This window comes from Python bivittatus, unplaced genomic scaffold (genome assembly GCF_059951505.1).
Source record: "Python bivittatus isolate LINGU-HERP-01145 unplaced genomic scaffold, Pbiv_v1 ctg000220_np1212, whole genome shotgun sequence".
Lineage (NCBI taxonomy): Eukaryota > Metazoa > Chordata > Lepidosauria > Squamata > Pythonidae > Python > Python bivittatus.
In genome coordinates this window covers 11,717,571-11,738,755 of record NW_028277048.1, presented here as the reverse complement: position 1 = coordinate 11,738,755, position 21,185 = coordinate 11,717,571, and the positions used below count along the sequence as shown (strand labels likewise).

Below are 21,185 nucleotides of genomic sequence, written 5' to 3'. Positions count from 1 at the left end.
TGTCCCAAAGCAGCTTCAAAATATATAAAAGCTATTAGGTTTTGTTACACTTTACCTTGACTTAAAATGGAGAAATGGAGACAATAGAAGCAGGTAGAGATCTGTAATGGGGCAGCAAATATCATGCTTGTATGCTTTTCTGACAATCCATCTCAGCAGTGGTGAAAGGTTATATGATGATTTAAGTAGACAGATCTGTGTTTGTTTTATCTGAAATGAGAAACTGCCTAGATCAGCATTCCCTAAATGGGTTTGGATGAAGCCAAAAGATCTGTTGGATTGCAATTCCCACCATCCCTCTATTACCAAGCATGGTAGGGGTGATGGTGACTGCATTTTGAATGTTCTCTCATTAAAGCAAAGCAAAACTTTCTTGCCAAATAAAATATATTAGAGAAGTCTATACTGAATATTTTTGTTTGATATGCTGGTTATCTCTGCAAAGAATCCTCACCCTCATGAGTGACTGTTCCCTATTCAGCCAGTGACCCACACTCAGTGACAACTCTTTTGAGCTTGGAATAATGGCTTATCAGATGTTCTTGAGTGGCTCCTAATTCCTCCTTGGAAAGGTTGGGTGCAAATGAAAGAAACAAAAGCTGAGAACTAAATCCTGACAGATGCTTACAGTATGTTGTTAAAACCTGGATCTTGAACAACAGAGGGCTTATTGTCAGAAGTATTTGTCTGGATGTGATCATAAATGTAATGAAGTATTATATTGTAAGATTAATATATCAAAGCCAATGAAGAGGACACCTTGAAATATAATAAGGGAGGAAGGAAGGAAGGAAGGTAGGTTTGCGCCTACAAATTAACAGAGTTTTAATAAGCCTTAGAAAATGTTCACCATCTTGGTTCTCTGAGGGTAATATGTAAAACTTGTGAACCTTGGGTACCTCTATTGATTGTGTAATCTTTTAGCATTCTCTGTTGTCAGCCCTTCAAGACAGGGAAGGGCAGGCTTGGCAGAAGAGCTTCCAGGAATGTTCTTTATTGTTACAAGGTAGAATAACAGAATCTTGAAAGCCTCTCAGTTTCTCTCTGCCCCATCTTATACCAAACAAAATCAAGGCAGGATTATTTTGAGTTTCTAATGCTGTCTTCTTTCTCAGGACTGAGTAATCTTTTCTGAAAGTCCTCCTTTCACTCATGCCTTCCCCATTCCCAAGGCCAGGTCCCTATTCCTTCACACCTAGAATGCAATTTTTGGACAGATACAACTATCACTGCTATTCAAATTCTGCTTCCCTTTGCTTAGCCACTGAATCCAAACTTTTCTGGTTTCTTTTCCCATGCCTTCTCCTGTACCACTTAATCTGGAAAAATCCACATATGCTTTCCTGGTATTTTGATCAGGTTTAATAAAGGTATTGCCCAATATGCTTTGTACGACTCCTGTTCCTAAAGTTACCCTGGGAAAGCTGGAAATAGGTGACACAGTACTCGACCAGCTTCAGATTTTGGAAAACCCATCTGCTCATGACTGAGCAGGTACATTAAAGTTCTGTGTATCACCATATTGTGAGGATTCATGTACAGCTAAACTTGGGCCTTTAAGTGTTCAGAGACTGCACTCTTTCAGATTATTTATGATGGTAGCTGTTGCTACTGGAAACAGTAATTCTTGGAATATAATAAATGAACGTTGTATCTTCCATCCACCCCAATATACAAATGAGCTTGGTGATCTTTTCTTACCAAAACAGGAGAAAAAAATAGTCTACCTGCTAATATCCTGTCTTCTGCACCTCTACTAAAAGCTCTGCCTCAGTTATTATATAACAGCCCATGACAATGTTGGCTGCGATGATGGAGGTAAGCCTTAAACAGGTAGAGAGCTGTCCTACTGTATACAACCCCTTTATTATTTAAAGAAATCCCATCTATTGCTTTAACCATTGATTAAAAGACACAGTGGGCTTTACCAGGTATGGCTTCCAATCCACAAGTTAAGTGAATGGAGCTCCCACTTCCAATCAGTTGATGACAGTGTTGAGTCTTGTAATTGTACTGGACCCCAGCTTCCTTCTGTTGTGATGGCAAGGTTGCACAAATGGATGCTGTCAACTGGTTGGCAAGAATCACCTTGGGGGGGAGCAGAGAACTCAGTTTGTTTCCCATATGGATCTGAAATCATATCTGGTGATGCCCAGTTCTTCAGCAAATATGTTCCACACTCTATCGTTAAAATGTCTAATAGAAAGTTGGGAAATAACAAAAATGCATATTTTCCTCCTAAGTTGTATTATTTTCTCAATGCCAAAAAAGACAAATGTTTTTGCTCATTGCAGAAAGGCTATTTCAGTGCCAGAGAGAATGAATAATCACAAACAGAAGAGGTCCCTGGAGTACATTTAACATACTTTTTCCAGTGTGTATCCAATCTCTGTATAATAGGGAGACCTACCAGGGCAGAGAAAATGACTACAAAGGGAGCTTGAGCCTTTCAGAAATTAAGCACTAGAGAAACTGAGAAGTGTAAACAAAAGTGGAGGAATTACTTCTAAAAGCAGTAAAATGCTTCTTACCTAGAAAGAAAAGCCAAGTGCTGATTATACTTTAAGAATGCACCAACAGGTCTCCTGTTTCAATTTTTTAAGAGGCCTCCCTACATACTGTATATTATATAGGCTCCAATTATACTGATTAGGAAAGAATAGCTTTCCAAGGCACTTAATACAACAGCTTCTGTAAGTTTCTTTAAAGTATAGTGACTCTAATATTTTTAAAAGATAGATGAAATTGGCAGTTTACACGTTGTTGCAGTAAGGGAACAAACTAGATAGCTTTCTTCCCTCCCAGGTAAGTTTGAGAAAGAACTCAGAGTGGCTGTTTATTGGAAACTAAAATACACAGCAAGGCCGAAAGGAGGCAGACTGCTCAAATGATGAATCCAATCTCCTTCCATATCTATGAGACTGGCAGTGCAGAAGCTGTGGCTATATAATCAACATCTTTGTCCTTGAAACAGGGAGATGAGTAGAGAAAACTTGTCCCCTTAAAAAGCAAAGGAACTGGGGAATGCGTTGTGCAATGCGTTGTCCAGCCACCCTGGAAGACATTTACGGGGTCCCCCCTAACCAACTTTCTAGACTGAAGAAGCTGCTTGGACAAGCAGCGAAATGTATCAAACCAAAAGAAAAGTCCAGTTGCCATGACTCAACCTCCAGACAATTCCACCTGGATGGCTGAGAATCTTCATCAACATGTGCAATAGAAGCATGTTTTAAAAGTACCACCAAACTATTCTTGCAGAGCAGCAATCCTTTGCAAATAAGGTCTTCTGGTAGATAGTGCTACACAGATAGACTTCCACTTTCTCATCTCTAGTATCGCCCAAACATGCCTCCTATTCAATGGTTGCCTCATTAAACTGAATATCTGAGATAGGTCTAATTTTGCTTCAGGGAAATGTGCTGGTGCTGAGAAGAATATATTTTGAAATATAAAGTAAAGTAGCCTCTAGTACACAGAAAGGTATATAACCATAAAACAACAATTTAAATATATATATTTCTTTAAAAAAACCAAAAACCTAACAGGGTCATGTCTAGGGAAAAAGAATGGAAGCCTTTGGCCTTCCGTTTTGGGACTAAAGCCCCCTAGGCCAATCTAAGCCTGATGTAGAAGACTGGATCAGCCAACATTGCTTTCTCCTTCCAAAACAAGCAGACAACAAACTGCCCAGCTTTGTGAGAGCCCAATTTAACTCTTCCAGTCTTCCCTGCAATTCATACAACACAACTCAGAGAGATTGACCAGAGGATATACAAGTACTCATTTGTTCAACTGACCATGTGAATGGCCAATGTGAATGTGAGCCCCAAGAGCATTTTGGTTCTCACTTACAGATGACCAGCCTTTCCACAGCACAATTCCTCTTATTCCACATGTAAAATGTACCCAGGGTTGAAAGGCTGTTCAGACCATTTCAGCAGGACAGGATACTAGGGGGAACAGTCACCTCTTCTTTGTGAGTCATGGAGGACCAACAGCCAATCAAAACTTACCATGTATCAGCCAATCATTGGACCTGCTGCTTGGAGACCATTCTTACTCATCCAGGTGGGCACAAATGATACTGTAAGACATGATCTCCAGTGTATCACAAATGACTTAATGGCTTAGGGAGGAGGGTGAAGAATCTTGAGGCACAGGTAGTGATTTCATTACTACTTCTGGTTGAAGGCAAAAGTCCAGTAAGAGAAAGGAAAATGTTTCAGGTGAACTCAGGGAAGAGTTTTAGGAAGGCCAATGTTAATAAACTAAGAGAAATAGTAAGGAAGATGCCATTAGCAAGAAGATGACAACGGATGAAGAAAATTTAACAAATGACCAAGAAAAAACAGAAGAATTCTATTTGGCCTCTGTCTTTACACCCAAAGGAAAGGGTGATTTGAGTAGTACAGACAAGAAATGAAATAGAAGAAGGTGCAGGTCAGTAAGGATGTAATAAAGGAGCCTCTGGGTATTTTGAATACCTTCAGGCCTCTAAGCCCTGATGAAATACATCCTAGAATTCTGATGGAACTGGCAGAGAATTGTCAGGACCTCTGTCAGTTATCTTTGAAGACTCCTGGAAAACTGGGGAGATGCCAGATGACTAGAAAAAAGTAAATGTAGTCCCTCTCTTCAGGAAAGAAATAAAGAGGGTCCCAGTAATTAGCAACTACTGAGCTGGACACAAAATCCTGGAAAGATGGAAAAACAGGTAATAAAGTAGGCCATTTGATAGCACTTTTGAAGACAATTCCATGATTGCTAAAAGCCAATCTATCAAAAATAAATCAGGTAAGGCAAATTTTATTTTCTTCTTTGGTAGGTAACTATTCTGATGTACAAGGGGAATGCTGTGAATACAATCTACTTTGATTTCAGCAAAGCCTTTGACAAGCTATAAAAGTATAGTTGGCATACTCCACAAACTGGCTGAATAATCACATTCAGAAAATCAGTGTTAATAGTTCTACGTCAACTTGGAGTACAGCATCCAGTGGGGTTCCACAAGGCTCAGTCTTGGAGCCAGTATTAGTCAACATATTAATGACTTGGATGGAGGGATAGATAGGCAAGCTGATTAACTATTTAATTGATTGCAAGGCTTCTGACAGGCTGCTTATAAAATGTACAGATGAAACCACATTGGGAGGTCTGGCCAATACCCAGGACAACAGGACACAATTGAGTTTAATCTGGACAGACTGGAAGACTGGGCTGAGAGGAACAAGATGTTCTGTAATAGGGAGAAATGTAATGTATTGCATTTCGGACATTTAGAAAAAAATGTATTATACATATACAAGGTGGGGGATTCATGGCTCAGAAAAACTAGACCTGAGAAGAATTTGGGTGTGACTGCTGACAACAAATCTGTCTTCATAGAGCGTGTCCTCAAGCCACTGTATCATATTTTTAGTATTTTTAGTATTGTTTTTTAATTCTGGATGTACTATGTGTTTTAGATATATTTATAGTTTTAATGTTTTTGTAAGTTGCCCAGAGTCCCCTATTGTGGGGGAGATGGGTGGGGGAGAAATCCCACAAATAAATAAAGAAATAAATAAAATTTGTTGCTCTCCTCTGAACCCTTTCTAACCTGGCTCTTCATCCAGTTTTGAAGCCCAGCCACTACACTGCAATAGCAGGAGCTGGGAGGCAACATGAGCCATGCATCCCCTTGAAATGTAATGGCAGCATAGATCACACTGCTAAGCACAAGATGCCCAAATGCTACTTCTGCAGTGGTACTTGCAACCTGCAAACAACAATTCCCATTTTGATATAAACTGTAAAACTGAAGCAGGAGAAAGCCAAGACCATGTGCAGTAAGGGCTCAGCAGTTGCAACCTATGATCCCTGGGGAAAGGGGTGTGAACTTGCTCTGTCTCTGGAACTGCAGTCCCAGCTGGAAACAGTCTCAGTATATTTCATTTAAATGCTTGAAATGAAATATATATCTGCAGAAATCCATGGGTTCTGGTCCATGCCTGTTTCTTTCAAACAGACCCCAGGCTGATAGCTTGGCTGAAGGTTTTTGTTTTGCCTAATAGTCAGTGGGAGGAAGCAAATACTTGTCTATTCTCCCCCATCCCATATAAGTTAGGAAATCTGGGTTGCAGTTCATGACCCTAACATAATAAACATGTTAGTTTACTTATCTGAGATTCTGCTATTTCTTCAAAAAACAGGATGGAGCTTAAGAAACCTAATACCAATGGCATTTGAAATTCCCAGCAGCAAAACTCCCCCTGCTGGGAAGTTAGCTGAGATGCTGGTGAAAATTAAATCTGCATTATGTGTGCATAACATGCACACATACCAGAGGGGAATCCTAGTACTGTTTAAATATATAACATTCATGACAGCACAACCTGCCTAAGCTTCACAGTCATACACTTACTTCTCTTTGAAGGAAATGCATATGCCATTTGAGAGAAAGATTACTTGGGGGCTCACATGCCTGGAATAGAGAACTGGATCTGTGCGCAAGGACAATGATGACATATTCAACAATGCACAACAGGAAACCAGAGAAGTGGAGTGGTGGCAGATGATCAGCATTGAATATTAATTTATCAGAGAGGCAGGAGATGAAAAAAGTGAGCAACCACATGATCTTTCCTCTCAGTTTCTTTCTAGATATCCATCTATTTATAATGGCTAAGAAGAAATTGGTATCATTTTTTTCTGACTAGATTTTAAGGACAGTGAGTGTGATATATTTATTTCTTCAGAAAATGTATATGGCCGCCCATGTTAACTGAATAACTCTGGGTGGCTGGCAACCGGTCCATAGGAAAAAAGATATAATAAACCATTGTAAGCAAAACAAAAAGTACACATTAAAAATAATCATAATGCAGTACCAAGGCACTGTATAACAAACTCACAACACAAAACACACACATTAGGCCCCTCTAATGTCTTGACTCCAACTCCTGGGGGAAGAGCCAGGTCTTCATAGCCTTCTGAAAGTCCAAGAGGGTTGGAGCTATTGGTATCTCCAGGGGAAAACATTTCCATTGGACAGGTGCTGCAACAGCTGACTTGAGAAATTCTCTGGCAAAATAAAGAAATCTCCAACTCTATCCCATCCTCTAGCTTTAGAGGGTTTAAGAGTTCTGTTGAATCAGCAGCATCCCCAGATTATTAACTGATTCACTAGCCTCCAATTCTGCCTAGACAGGTAAAGGGTTTCATTCATATTACTAAGCAGTGATTTGTTTGATTTTGGCCTAGGATTCTGTGGGTTTTTTTCAATAAGTCACGTTTAAGGACAAGGCATGAACCAGATCAATGTGTTATGTTCAACCTTGAGAGAAGTCCACCCTGTCAGCCAAATGCTAAGGGGTTTGTCAATGTTCTGCTATTTCTTGATTTATATATTTGGCTGCTGTATATTCCAGCAGACAAAAGGGCACACCTACCTTAATGCAAAGGTATGTCCATTTAGAGATGCACTTATGCACATTCAGTTTTGTGGGCACATGTTGACAGAGACTGAAGACACTCTGGGAGGAAAAGGAAGATATGTTTTGCAATCTGTACAGCTTTGGTGCAAGACATTCCCATGCTGGTCTTCCATTTGGCTTTGAAAGGTTCATATATAAAACTTTTATAGAGGTACTTATACAGTATTATACTTATTTCTGTTTGTTAAGAATTCCCAATACACTGTAAAATTAACTCACAGCTTCTCCAGATTGTCTTCACCATCTGCAGATCTCAAACAGTTTCAACATGTTTAGCATGTTCAGCATATTTGCAAGCCTGGAGCTTGTAGAAAGCATCTTAAACCAACCATTCCTCAGACTGGGTTAGCCAATAGCAGAGTGGGAACACCAGCTGACCAGTACTTATTTTTCTCTTTCAAAATCATTGAGATACTGCCTGCAGATTTTCCAATCCTCTCTGAATTGATAATCGGGCATTCCCCCTTTGTTTGTAAAAAGCGTAGCAAATACATTTCTAACGTTTTCCCCGCAACCCACCCACATTCTGAACATGTATTAATTGGCATGTATTTGTATACATTTGTCTAGTGATTTGCAAAATAGGCGGTTACAGGGTGGTTGCAAGAGAAAATGGATTTTTAGAGCTATTAACAAGTTTATTGAGAAGCTTCAAAAGCTGTTAGTTCATCATAGCAACACATCACTGTTGCAGGGCAAACCCTATAAATGCAGCATTTGAGCATCTCTGTGAGAGTAGTTTGCCAGCAAAATTACATATGTACACATGCATTTCAATGCATATATATAGAATCAGAAGTTTCAGTTGGTGGCAGATTCCACAGGATGACCCAGGTGTACACCTGTTATTGATAGGCAACCATGGCTTCTCCAATCTGTCCCCTTACTGTCATTTACAATATTTCATATAGTATTGTAAACACTCACATTATGCTAAGGCATTGTGTGAACAGACACTGTGGTTTGTAAACAATAGTTTATGGCTTATTATGTGTAAACCAAATACTATAACTTCTTAATCAAATCAAGATTAAAACACACCATGGTTTAATGCACTGTGTGAACTCAACCAATTACGCTGCACAAAAAGTGAGGAGAGATAGATGATGGAACTTAAGAAATATATAGTGGGAAGATGCCTGTAAAAATTCATGCTTAATGTCCAGGTGGCAACTCTACACAAAGAGAAACTTATACACGCTAGCATGCTAGTAATAAAATATTCCAGCAACACCATGTCAGCTATCCACCTGCCCTGCCCCATCTCCCTATCTCTACATCCAGGCATTCTCTGCAAGAAACATACATTGCCTCCTTCTGTACTCTCATTCATGCTTTCCTCCTAAAGTTAGCAAGCTCTCAGTAGAGAACCACTATACTGTATAGCCAGCACTATTCTTGGACTATTATTCTGCGCAAACCAATAGGGATAAAAAGCATAGATATGTATAATGAATACAGAACTCAGCTTCCCAAACATATTTTCATTTTTTAAAGAAGTACGTTTCCAGTGTTGAGGGTTGATATGTCTAAACATGCTTGGGCTCAGAAGCTAGAGAGATGGCATTACAAGATTTCCAAGGATTATTGCACAATTTACATGGAATTTATTTCTCTTTAGTGATCATTTTGATACCTTTAAACTTCCAGGATATATGTTGTTTTGCTGATAGCAATCTGATCCAATCCCCCATCATGTGGTTTCAACACAGTCATGTCATCCTTGTCAAACATAATCCTGAGCCATCTTGAATACTCGTGCCGTATATTAACATACTGCCCAAATATGGCCCCTGAGCAGTATGGGCAGTTATTTCCAAGGCTCTGTCCATTTCTGCAAAATCCCTACCATTTTCCCTAGCAGTATTCTGCTTCTCCACAGTCCCTTTGCAGTAATAGTCCCGTTTTGAAAGCCTGCTTCACTGGGTTGATCATTTCTAGTATCCCAACAACTCAGCTCTAGCTTACTCTTTTCTTTGGAGACATCGTATAAATACCTCATTCCTCCTAGATGTATCCGGAGCTGGTTGGTTGGTTTGTTCTCCAAATACACTAGGTGAGAGGGAGCCAGGATGTTTTGTGATTTTCGCATTCCAGAATGTCTCCAAGAACTGGGATTCGAGTCCTTTGTCCAGTTCACTTCCCAAGAAAACATTTTAGCTCAGGATTCAGCTTTACTTTCTACCAGGGCATCCAGAGGCTTTTCCTGGAGAGCGGCCCCAAGCTGAGCTGGACAATAATCTTGTGTTCCATTCTGAGGCTGCAGCTTAGAGACAATCCTAGCAGTTTCTGGCGTGATCTCAAAATGCTTACGCTTCCCAGAGGTATCAGGGGAGGCACTGCGGCTAGTTGGACCCGTCTCCAACAGGTTACTGGCTGCCTCTGGATTAGAGAGAACAGCAGCCAGCAGGGGCAGGCTGGAAACTCTGGGGATGATGGTACGAGGATGTTTCACTGGCATTCGGCTGAAGCGTCCCCTGCACTGCGGACTGAGAGTGACTTCTGGATCAAGTATAGAGTCTTTTAGTTCTGCGTCATTTGTGCTGTTCAGCTCTGAGCGAGAAGAAAAGGTGTGATAAAGAATGAGGAAAGGCAGTCTGTTCCATGTATCACCCAGGAGACCATGTGTTTAAAAGCAAGTGATGCTTTCCTAAAAGCAATGAAATATTAGCTGGATTCCTTAAGGAAACACTTCATTGTCCACTCTCCACACATTTTGACTGGTATTAGATAACACAGATCCCTTCCAATCAGAGCAGCAATAGTCCTTAGTGTATGCCACAAACTCTGGTACTAGTAGTTCATAAAAGGACTAAATGCATCAACCATCTATGTTTTATAGCCTTTTTATTTTATTGGTGTATCTGCGTTTCATACTCATATCACTTAATGCTACTTACTATCATGAAAACGTAAGAGACCAGCTGGGCCTGCCCAACACTTCCACCATCAACATCCTTTTGCACAATGGCTAACCAGACACCTCTGGAAAACTTGCCATGGTTTTCCTTCAAAGAATTTGGAGTGCTGTAATTGGTGGAAACATGAAGATCCTTGGCCTCACCTTCATAGAATTGTGTTAAATTAAACCAACTTAGGTTTGCAGGGCAGGTATGCATATATGATCATTTTCAATTTTGTACCTGTATTTGGTTTTCATGTAACAGTAGTTTAAGCCTATATAAATTCCAGCATTAAGATATTTCATGCTGAGCCTCTTTTAGGATAATATTGTCACTTTTCAAAAATCTCTCATGCTGGGGAAGACAAAGTCATCCTAATCAACTCAATTTAGATAGCATATTTTCTTGGAATTTCAGAACTGCCTTTATGCTGCTGTTTCTCATACTGAAGATATTGTAGATATTAATCATTTGGGATGGAATGAAGAGTTCCCAACAACACAGACTTTCTATTCTTTAAAGGATTGGTTTGATATAGGGGAAAAATTACCTATGGGGTCTCTGCTTATGGGGTTGAGAGTTTGCTCCACACTGTCTTTCTGCTTGTCCTCAGTGGAGGAACAATCCTCAGTTCCACAATCATTTTCACCCAAACAAAGCTTGGAGGCAGGGTTCTGTTTGGAAAAAAAGATGGTTGTGAATCTATTGTATTGAGCTCCTCCAGCAGCTTTATCTAATCACAGCAAGAACGCTATGTGTGAGATGGATAGGGTGATATTAGACATTTTTATTTTCAAATGTAAAATCCATGCCACTTTTCAAAACTTTTAACTATTACAATTTTCTAAAGGGAAACATCCATTGTGTTTCCATTTTTTCTTCCCATTTTTGATAATACTTTGTATGTTACTTTGAAATCTCAAAATAAAGATGTATTTTGAGAAAACAAAAATGGCAGAATACCCACCCTTTTCAACAAAGTTCTGCTAACACTGAGAATCAGTGTGTGGTGTAATGGTTATGGTGTTAGGCCAGGGACTGGGGGAGTAGTCCATCCTTAGTCATGGAAACTCACTCTTAGTCCAATCTAGTTTATGGGATTATTGTCTGGGTAAAATGAAGTTCAATCCCTATGTAAGTTCCCTTTAGCTCTTCTACAATGATATCACTACTGCTAATAACAATTAACAACTGATTATTATTATTTTTAAACTGTGCAGACTCTTATAGCTTCCTTGGAATGTATCACAGAGGGCCACCTCTGAGAGACATGCATGGAATGGCTGGCTGTGTGCTTTATGCACAATGAAGCAAGTGGCAGGCTGGGTGGCTTGAAGGCAGTTTGCCACTTATCTCAGTCTACTGCTCAAGGTGGCTCATTCATTTCACTTAATGATAGGCCACCACTCATTCCTACCTCTAAAGATGCACTGGAATGTCTTTGGTTGCTTGAAAAAGCTTCATTAGTATTTGCCTGTTTCAAAGAGTTTTCAAATTCACAAAGACCAGCTGAAGGCAGGTCATCCATCCCAAATATCTTTTCATAGTTGAGGATAAGAAATTCAACCAGCTGGGACTGGTATCCTGAATCCACAAGGCATGACATGGACACATCATTGTTACAGGGAGGGCGGATTAGTGTAGGACCAAAGATGATGCCCAGGTTGTTGGGAGACATCTTGTTCTCCTCATATCTTTCAGCCACCCTTGGAAAGAAAAAGACAATAATCAAGGGGTTAGAAAGTTTGGGCACAATATTTTTTCATGAATGGAGAAAACAATGGTGTGTAGATTTCAAACTCTATTTCCAGCTGGTACTTATTGGGGTTGCCATGCCAGTCACTTAACAGAGATCCTGGCCAAAAGTATTATGTATGTATGTATGTATGTATGTATGTATGTATGTATATGCATACACACACACACACACACACACACACACTCTTACCTAATGATATTTTATAGCCCTATATCAATAATTGTGCAGGGGCAGAAATTATCAGAAATAAAATGTAGCAACATAAACACCAACAAATGAAGTATCTCTGCAAAATGTCATCTTGAAGGAACAACTGTAACTTAATCCTGTCAGTGCAAAAACAGTTGTCCCAACACACAGTTTGTGATTCTCTTCCTTCCTATTGGCTCTTGCTGCTGTGTTTCAGTAATCCCATCCTCCATTCTGCAAACTTCTCCTTCATAACCAGGAGTTTTATACCAGACTATGAGAACTTCCACAATTATCTATGTATGGCTTTAGAATCAGTTCTGTGTTCCCATGCCATTATCTGCATTGGGCAGCTAAATCCATTAATTTCTACCTCAGCTGTAACATATCCAAAATAACAAAAAAGAAAATTATTTTTATTTTCAACTATGACTGGGTCCTTACTGGCACCTAACCATGCCACAAATACATCCTCAGAAAAACCATTTTTTTTTGGTGCCCCCTTGATGTTGCCTTCATCTTGTCCCGAGCTCATGAATGATTATGTCATTTTTAGCTGTACTGTAACGTCTTCCCCCATATTCCAACTCTTGGCAAGGGCAGCCTCAAGATGTCAAAAATTGGTTAGGTTTTGTCACCTTAGAGGGAATTCAGGTGTCTGACAGTAACTGGGAACAGAGGCAAGAGAGGCAGGATATGGACTGGCAGCAAGGACAGCAAATTTCAGGCTAATGTAGTTTTCTTAAGACTCAAAGATGGGTGGGTGGCACTGTAACTCAAAGCTCCTGCACATACACATCATTGTGCTTTCCTCTCACTCCTGAGAATGCTGTTTAAACCCAAAAGCAGTCCTTTTATTGTGCCTCTGCAGCAAGACTGGCAAGTTGCTGCCTGCACAGAACATATGTGCATTACCTTCTTGCAGCGATTGGTTGTTCTGGGCTGGAGGGAAACCGCACGTGCAGGAGGAGAGGAAGGTGCCTTCTAACCTTTCCCTCAGCTTTCTTGCCTCTGCACCTTCTGGACAATTGCTTCTTTCAAAAGACTGCCAAGGAGCCATCAGGGGTTGGGGCTTCCTAGTTTCAAAGCCTTCTGCCCCAAAGCTAAGCCTGCTGCCATCTCTGTTGTCACTAATGACACTTCACACTCACCTTCCCACCTTCTCCTCTTCTGCAGTGGCCCCAGTGCCAGCCAACTTATTTTGGCACAGGAGGCAGAAAATCCCAGAACCATGCACACACACATAGATACACAGATAAAATATGATATCCAAGTAATCAGCATTTTCTTTTCTTTGTGAACTCCAAATCTATTGCCAGACTGAGTTGGAAACTCATACACAGGGAAATATCAACTTCCAGGAAGACTCTCTTCCTTGACATCTATATTCCCATTTCTGAAGGCTTGCCCCCCGAAGAAAGCATTCCATTTATGCTCATAAACACTTGTTTGCTAACTTTCCCTTTTTACAAGGGAATAAGTATTCTTCCAGTGTTAGGCACAGATGCAGCCTTCATACATGCTGCAGATTCACTTTGTAAGCAAATTACATCCATATTTTAATATTTCTCAAGTATGCTGTCTAACCCTGCTGCTTCACCATTTTCCATATTTTCAAAACATTCATGACTTCCTTTTCTTATTTTTTTCCTGGACATTAGTGTAGCATTCATTTCACTTGCATCCTATGACATACCATTATCATTCTTCTCATCAACATATTATTAAATCTCTAAAATATTCTGGTTTCAATTTCATTGCAAATAATTTCATTGCTTTTATTCTTAATTCTATTTGCCATACTAGAGGTTTCTTGTTAAGCTGTTTTTACCCACTTCCAAAACAACTTTAAATTCCTATCAAAACTGCATTGCATTTTGTGTTCCTCTTTTAATCTTAACCATTCCTTGTTCTGTTTTTTTTAAGCTACTTGTCTCCTGTATAGAAGCCAGCTAAAAATTAAACCTACTTAAGACATTGTTTTCCATTTCTTCAGCTTTGGAAATGATGCTGCCAGGTGTTCTGTCCAGATGGTAGTTACACTAACCCTGATTGGTAGATTCCCCTAGTTCTTTACCCTTCTCACCCATGGTAGGAAAGCGAGCACCAATCACTTTCCTTTCTATGGGCGGGTCATTGTGGATATAGGTTTTCATTGATAGACCTTTGTATCAGCCCCTTAGTTGGTTTCCCTTTGTACTCAGAATATCCCCATTTAGCAGATCCAACTGTGGACCAGTGGGAAAAAAGGAAAAGGGAACATTATATTTTTAGCATTCTTTGTATGACTCCAACTAGAAGGGAAACTGGCAGGACTCTTGTCTACTGGTGAACTTGTTAAAAAACAAAACCACAGTGTTTCACCAGTTTATGATGGGAAGGTCCCTTCAAAAGGAGGCAGAGGGCCCAGCAGCCGAGGACAAATGGCTTGGTGCAGTAACTGACTGGAGAGGAGGAGGTGATACCACTGCAATAAAAGACAGGTGGAGGTTGCCTTTGTAGTGGGCTAGAGATGGGTTGAGAGTGACATCATGCATTCCTATCCTTGTGAAAAAGTTGCAGTACTCTTTTTCTTTCTATACAAAGTCTTCCTTTTATCCTTATGCTTTGCAGTAATCATGCTCTTATGTGCATTTTTTCATCCTTAATCTCTTTCACCTCATCATTCTACCAAATGTCCCTTTTCATACTTTCCACTAGTGTAACTCCACACACTTCTGTGGCACTTTAACATAATGCTTTTTACTCTGTTCCAAATCACTTCCACATCCTCTTAACTTACATCCACTTTAAAAGAGATATGATTAGAATTTACTGATAAGAATAGTTACTTTCCAGTTGTTGGCAATACAAATGGTATCAGATAATTTTAACAGAGCTAATTTGTCCTACAAGACAAAAGCTGGGTATTCAATGCTATTTCTTTCATTACCTGTACAGATGAGCAATGAGGTGCCTTAAAGTATTATAATTTGTTGCTGGAAATTTGCTCAGCAAATCCTTGGCGGTCTTGATGGGATCTGTCTCAGAATGATTCCCAGTTCTGTTTTCAGTTTTCTGCAAATTCCTTGAGAGAGCCATGAAATCATCATAAAGCTTATATGGAAGCACAGGGCTGGAAAGCTGTAGCAAAAATGAAAAATGCATCAGAATACCTTACTGGTGCTGGCTCCCTGCGTTTAGATTTGATCACAAATATTATTGGATCCTGCCATGTTACCTCAGTTTCAGAGAATAGTACTATCAAACCATGCTAGTTTACTGTCTTGCATTTTCTAACTCTCAATGCTGTCCCATGACATATATGGTTCAAAACAACACTTCATATATGGAGAATGCCAGATAATCTGAGCTGTTGAACTTTAATGATCCCCATTAAGGAAGACTTGCCCATACCAGGAGGTATCTTCTGTGCAGCAGTGGAGTTCGGAGCCTGCGCATTTAAAAAAATTAAAAAGGTGTAAAAAATACACCTTTCCTTTATGTACTCAGAGTCCCTATTATGCATATGTACAAAACTAGGAGGAATAGCTAACATTTAGAAAGAAAAAAAATATTAAAAAACCCTCTAGACAGGTTATTGAAATGAACAGGATGAAATTTAACAGTGGGCTGACATAAATAGGATGAAGTTTAACAGGGAGAGATGTAAAGTCTGCATCTGGGGAGAAGAAATGAAACACACAAGTATGAAATAGAGGAGACCTAGTTTGACAGTGATACATGCCAAAAGAAACTGAATGTTCTAGTAGGTCACCAGTAAAACATGAGACAATAATGTGATGCAGCTGCTAAAAAGTGGATGCAATTTGAGGATACATATTTTTGTGAGCTGCCCAGAATCATGTATTGAGATGGGTGCCTGTATAAATTTGACAAATAGACAAATATATTAACAGGAACACAGAGTCCAGATCACAGGAGCTTATTGTCCCACTCTACTCTGCCTCGGCCAAGTCCTAATGGAATGAGTTCAGAGAATTGCTACCAAAATGGTAAGGGGACAGAAACCAAGTCCTATGCAGAATGGCTAAAGGAACTGGGTATGTTTAGCCTGCAGAAGAGAACACTGAGGGGAGATTCCTAAAGAGTCATACAGAACAGTGAATGGACTTTGTTTTCTAGAGGCCAAGATCAGAACCAATGGTTTTGAAAATAAATCTTGTAAAGTAGGAATGGAAGTAGAAAGTGTCTGCCAACAAAGAGCCTTCTCTGATGCAAATCACAGAAGAGATTGCGCTTTTAAAAAATGAGGACAATGAAGGATAGATATTCAAACCTATAAGAGTACATCTGGCAAACAGTAGGCAAACTGCAATTTGTATGATGTCTATGAGTCATTCATTCAATCAATCAATCAATCAATCAAATCTTTATTACGGTCATAGACCAGCATATATGAGTCATTCAGATTGTGAAAGCTGGGAGGAATGCAAGATGTGCATTATAAGGGAGGGAATAGCTGTAAGTTATCTTTTAATATCAGTTTGTTTCTGCTTCAGAAAGGTTTGAAAAAATGTAGTTTTGTGACCTCCCACTGCTAAAGATGTACATCTCAGAAAATCACTTTCAACTGTAGGGAAATGTGATATTAAGGGTGCTCTCCATTTTTATTTCTTACCTCCTTAAGAAAATGTTTAAGGACTCCAGTAATATCATGGGGTGAGTGATCTGAGACCTCCACCAACCTCTGGCCATTCTCAAAGGCTTGGCACAATCTCTCCATGCGTGCTTTTGCCCCACTAATGCGGTATATTCCCTGAATTGAGGATGCAAAGGGAGACTGATGAACAACACATATGCATAGGAGACTGATGAACAACACATATGCATAAGTGTCAAAATAAAAACTAGAATATCTGATGCAGAAATAGAGGGATGCAAATGGAGGAGAGACTGAAATGCTAGGACACCAAACTGTAGTTAATTTAGTATAGAAAACCATACTTCTGCCAGCTCAGAAACCTGGAGACTTATTTTGCTCAGTTTGGAATTCAGAGCTAACAGCATAATGAAAAAACAGCATGTAACAATAATAGTACATATAAGGATCCTGAAATTACAATATACACAAAGTTCTGATCTGTATGCAGACAAAGTTGTAGGCAGACTTGTTTGTTCTAACTGTTAAACAACTTGCCATGGAATAGTGTCTTCTGGTTGCACTCATTTTTGGAGAACTTTATGTTTGCACAGAAATGGACTAATCTAAAGCATACATAGGCAACTGTTAATTCAGCTTTTGTATTAGGAGTAGGAATGAAAATCCTATTCCTGCTCTTACCTTTCAGCAGGAATACAGCTTGAGGTGCAACTGTTGTAAGCAAAGAAGAATGAGTTACCTGCACTCCCAAGGCACGACTTTCTATCTCTGATGTACATTTCATCACAATAAATGGCACCTCCTCTGGGAAATCCCTTGGCACATCAATGAAGTCAATTCCAAAGAGTGATGCTCGGGCTGGCAGTTTTTGATGACCACAGTTGATGAGAAGGCTCTCCAGACATTTCTTATGGCAGGTCAGCATGCACTGTGAGTAACCCCCAAGCATTGGATCAGTCTTAGCAAATAGCTATTTCTTAAACCACACTATTTTGAGCTCCTTATAACAGGCCACTATTTCAATGGGTGAACATTTGGCCAACCTAGTCTGAGTTTGGGAGTTTCACAAGATCTGACCTGCAGAGTCCTTGGATGGGAGACCTTTGTGTTGGCTGGGAAAGTGAAAAAATGACCCCCAAAGGAGGCAATGGTAATCCATTCCAGGAAACTGCAGGGTTGTGTCTGTAAAGTCACCAGGCATTGAGCCTGACTGAAATGAGATTTTTATCTTTAAGGAGCCAGCAGCACAAGAAGAAAATCCCTTTGAGTATATAAGCCAACTGGTCCCCCTAAACTGGGGAATATACTTGCCAATGCTGTATTAGAATGGTTAAACTTCTGCATACATTACAAACTGAGGTGTACATTTAGAGAATTCTTTTAAAACACTAAAACATTAAGAATTTTAGAACTACAAAAATGCATTTCTTACAGAGCCATGATCAGCTGTAGATCTGCTTAGATTATACTCTGTGACAGAATTACATGTATCTATAATATGTGAAATGGCACTTAACTCTCCATTGGGAATTGGGAGTGCAGCAGGAAATATTTTGTGTACTTATATAACAAATTTTATTGCTTTACTATATAGAAAAAGGAGGTCCATTCCTCCCAGCATTGATCTTAGATATCTGACGTGCTGGATCAAAAATTCAAATTGACGCTTAATGTCTCCTGAGTTTTTAGTAGTTTCGATGATCATAGAATGGAAAAACAAAAGTTGGACCTGCTTCAAGATTCTAGCCTAGTTGCCCATTTCTCATAATGGACCATGGAGATGCTAACTAAAACATAAAAACTAACTCGGATAATGTCATTCAGGAACGTACTGACTGAAACTAAAAGCTTCAAGTTATTTCACTATTCTTCAGTGATATGAATATATAAATATGATTAATAAATAAATAAAATATACTGTTTCAAAAATGTATTGTACCCTACAGGAATGAAAATTCTCCCAGACTACTTTCTACTCCTGAGAAGTACTCTCTCTCTCTGTTCAATCATCCTGAATGTCCACAAATTAAACACTGGGTCTGCAGAAATGCTTGTCATAAAGCCAGAAATTAACTAGGGTACAAACAACAAACCATGATGGAGACCTGATCCCAACTGGAGCAGGGCTGGCATCCTCTATTACTGTACCCACTTGGCACATTACAAGTCAGAACACAAACCAAACCTTTCCTGTTCCTGTTACTCTTACATATTCAAATCAGCAGTCAAGTCCCACTGAAAGATACTTAACCACTAGAGGGGTTAATGTGGGTTGATGATATGATTTCATGCTCACTGGATCATGTCTCAGGGTAGGATGTTGGATTAATGTAATGGATTTAGATGTGTGCATATTTATTTAAAAGTTAGCTTTGTTGTGTTTACTTCCATATATGTAGGTATGCCACTGAGGCCTAAATAATAATTATTTTCACATTCTTTTTTTTTTTTACTACAATGTGCTTGTCCTATGTTACACTGAGGGTGGGAGCCGGTTGAACATACTCCAGCAAAGTGGTTCTCTTTATGTTCACTTACTTCTTCGCATTCAATACCATTGACCATGAAGTTCTCACACTCTCTGCATTTTGAGGGACCCCTCAGTTTTCGTAGCCGATGAGTCTGAGCAGCGCTTGACAGGATTATGTTTTTAAACTGGCAATGGGACAAACCATTTTCAGATGCAACATCATTTAGATCTGAAAAGAGGATGAGGTATGTCTCCATTATTCCCTATTAGATATTGTCAATTTTTTCCCTAAAAAACAATGAATATTTGCTGAACGGCAAGATACAGATACAAAAAATAGTGAAAAATGAGAATGGAGATATTTAAGGCATGCCCCAAACCCAGAGTCAGGAAGCTCCAAAATCATGAGACTGATTTTGAAGCAGGAAGCACAGAAAACTGTAGGGTAAATTTCAAATAGGTTTAACATAATATTAAAACAGGTTAAATTAAATTAAAATTACTCACCCCCACCTCCCACCACCAAAAAGGGGAAATCCTGCCCATGTTCATGTGTGTGATGTGACTCCTCCCATTTTGTATTTACTAGGTCAAATGTTAAAATGCAGCCCATGATCATTACAAGTTGCCCAAATGTGATTTAAAAATGTAGCATAATCCATGGAAAAATATTCTTTCAATAATTCAGCATCCCAAAGGGAGGGGTTATTCAGGGTTGAATCTCTCAGTGGATAAAATAAACTACATGGCAGAGAAGTGTTATAGCCTTTAATGTTCACAAGAGTAATCTCCAAATGCAGTGTGAAAAATCACATTGTTGAAAATCTGTCAAGCAACAGTAGTAATTAATTTGCTTAGCAGAAGATTTACAATTATGTCAATTACTTTCATAGTAGATTGTGGAACCTCAAGAAGACAAAGGATAGGCAGGGATAGGTCCAGAAGGAAATCATATGTCTTCCCTCACTGGTTTTTAGATGATGATATATTGTGATTGATTAGAAATTCTGCCTAGAGAAGATAAAAGGTCAAGCACCACAGTGTGAATGACAGTTGATGTCAGTTTAGAATGTAGTAGGGTATGTAATAGTCTGAGGTCAAAAATAGCTACCGTGTCCAGAAGAAGAAGACAAAGAAGAAGATCTGAAAAAAAGGTTAGAGTGGACAACAGAGTGATGTCTAGCATAGCCTAACTAAAGGAAACAGGGTAAAAGAAAGCTAAGGTCTTTTGGAAGAAGAAAATTCCAGAGGTACTTTCATGGGAAAGTTGAAGGCAGTTGATCTCAAAAAGCTGTAAGTCTTAAGGGAGGAACAATGGAAAGCTCAAAGTAGTGTTATTGGTAGTTAAAAACATTCACATGTGGTAGAATAGTGTAAAGTGGGATCCCCCACCATGAAGAATCCTTGGCTTGTTTGCATTAAAAACAATGAAAATATGGGGTATACTTTTATAAGTTGTGCAGCTCTCTATTATAGGCCCTTCCTCATTTCTGTTTCCTTTCCCAGTCTATGAAGAGATCTGATTTTCTTTTTTTATTCTATTAAACCATAGAATCCCTTTGCTTCTCACCATTGTCATAGGCTTGTATCAAATCTTTCTCTTCACAGTCTTCTGAGGAGGACACAGTTCCAGTGGATGGAGCTTTCAGCAACTTCTTGTGGCCTGAATATGAAATAAATGATCCTTTAAACAATAACAGAAGCTGTTTAAAAATCCCCAGTTAAATTGATTGTACATTGAATTCTGCAGAATTAATTTGTTATGTGAAAAAATGCTGTGCTGTTC

At 39.3% G+C, this 21,185-nt stretch overlaps 1 protein-coding gene across 2 annotated transcripts in view; it reads right to left on the bottom strand.

The window, feature by feature from the left end:
* Positions 1-8,103: 8,103 nt before the first annotated feature.
* GMIP (GEM interacting protein) overlaps positions 8,104-21,185 on the bottom strand; it is a 66,390-nt gene continuing 53,308 nt past the window's right edge. For both annotated transcript variants that reach the window (XM_088137899.1, XM_088137900.1), the window contains exons 14-21: positions 20,970-21,062; positions 19,468-19,628; positions 17,669-17,857; positions 16,948-17,085; positions 15,259-15,449; positions 11,796-12,084; positions 10,929-11,052; positions 8,104-10,028 (exon numbers count right to left, since the gene is read on the bottom strand). In XM_088137899.1, coding sequence (XP_087994025.1) covers positions 9,637-10,028; positions 10,929-11,052; positions 11,796-12,084; positions 15,259-15,449; positions 16,948-17,085; positions 17,669-17,857; positions 19,468-19,628; positions 20,970-21,062 — 1,577 coding nt within the window. In that variant the 3' untranslated portion in view covers positions 8,104-9,636. The remainder of the gene's footprint in view (positions 10,029-10,928; positions 11,053-11,795; positions 12,085-15,258; positions 15,450-16,947; positions 17,086-17,668; positions 17,858-19,467; positions 19,629-20,969; positions 21,063-21,185) is intronic.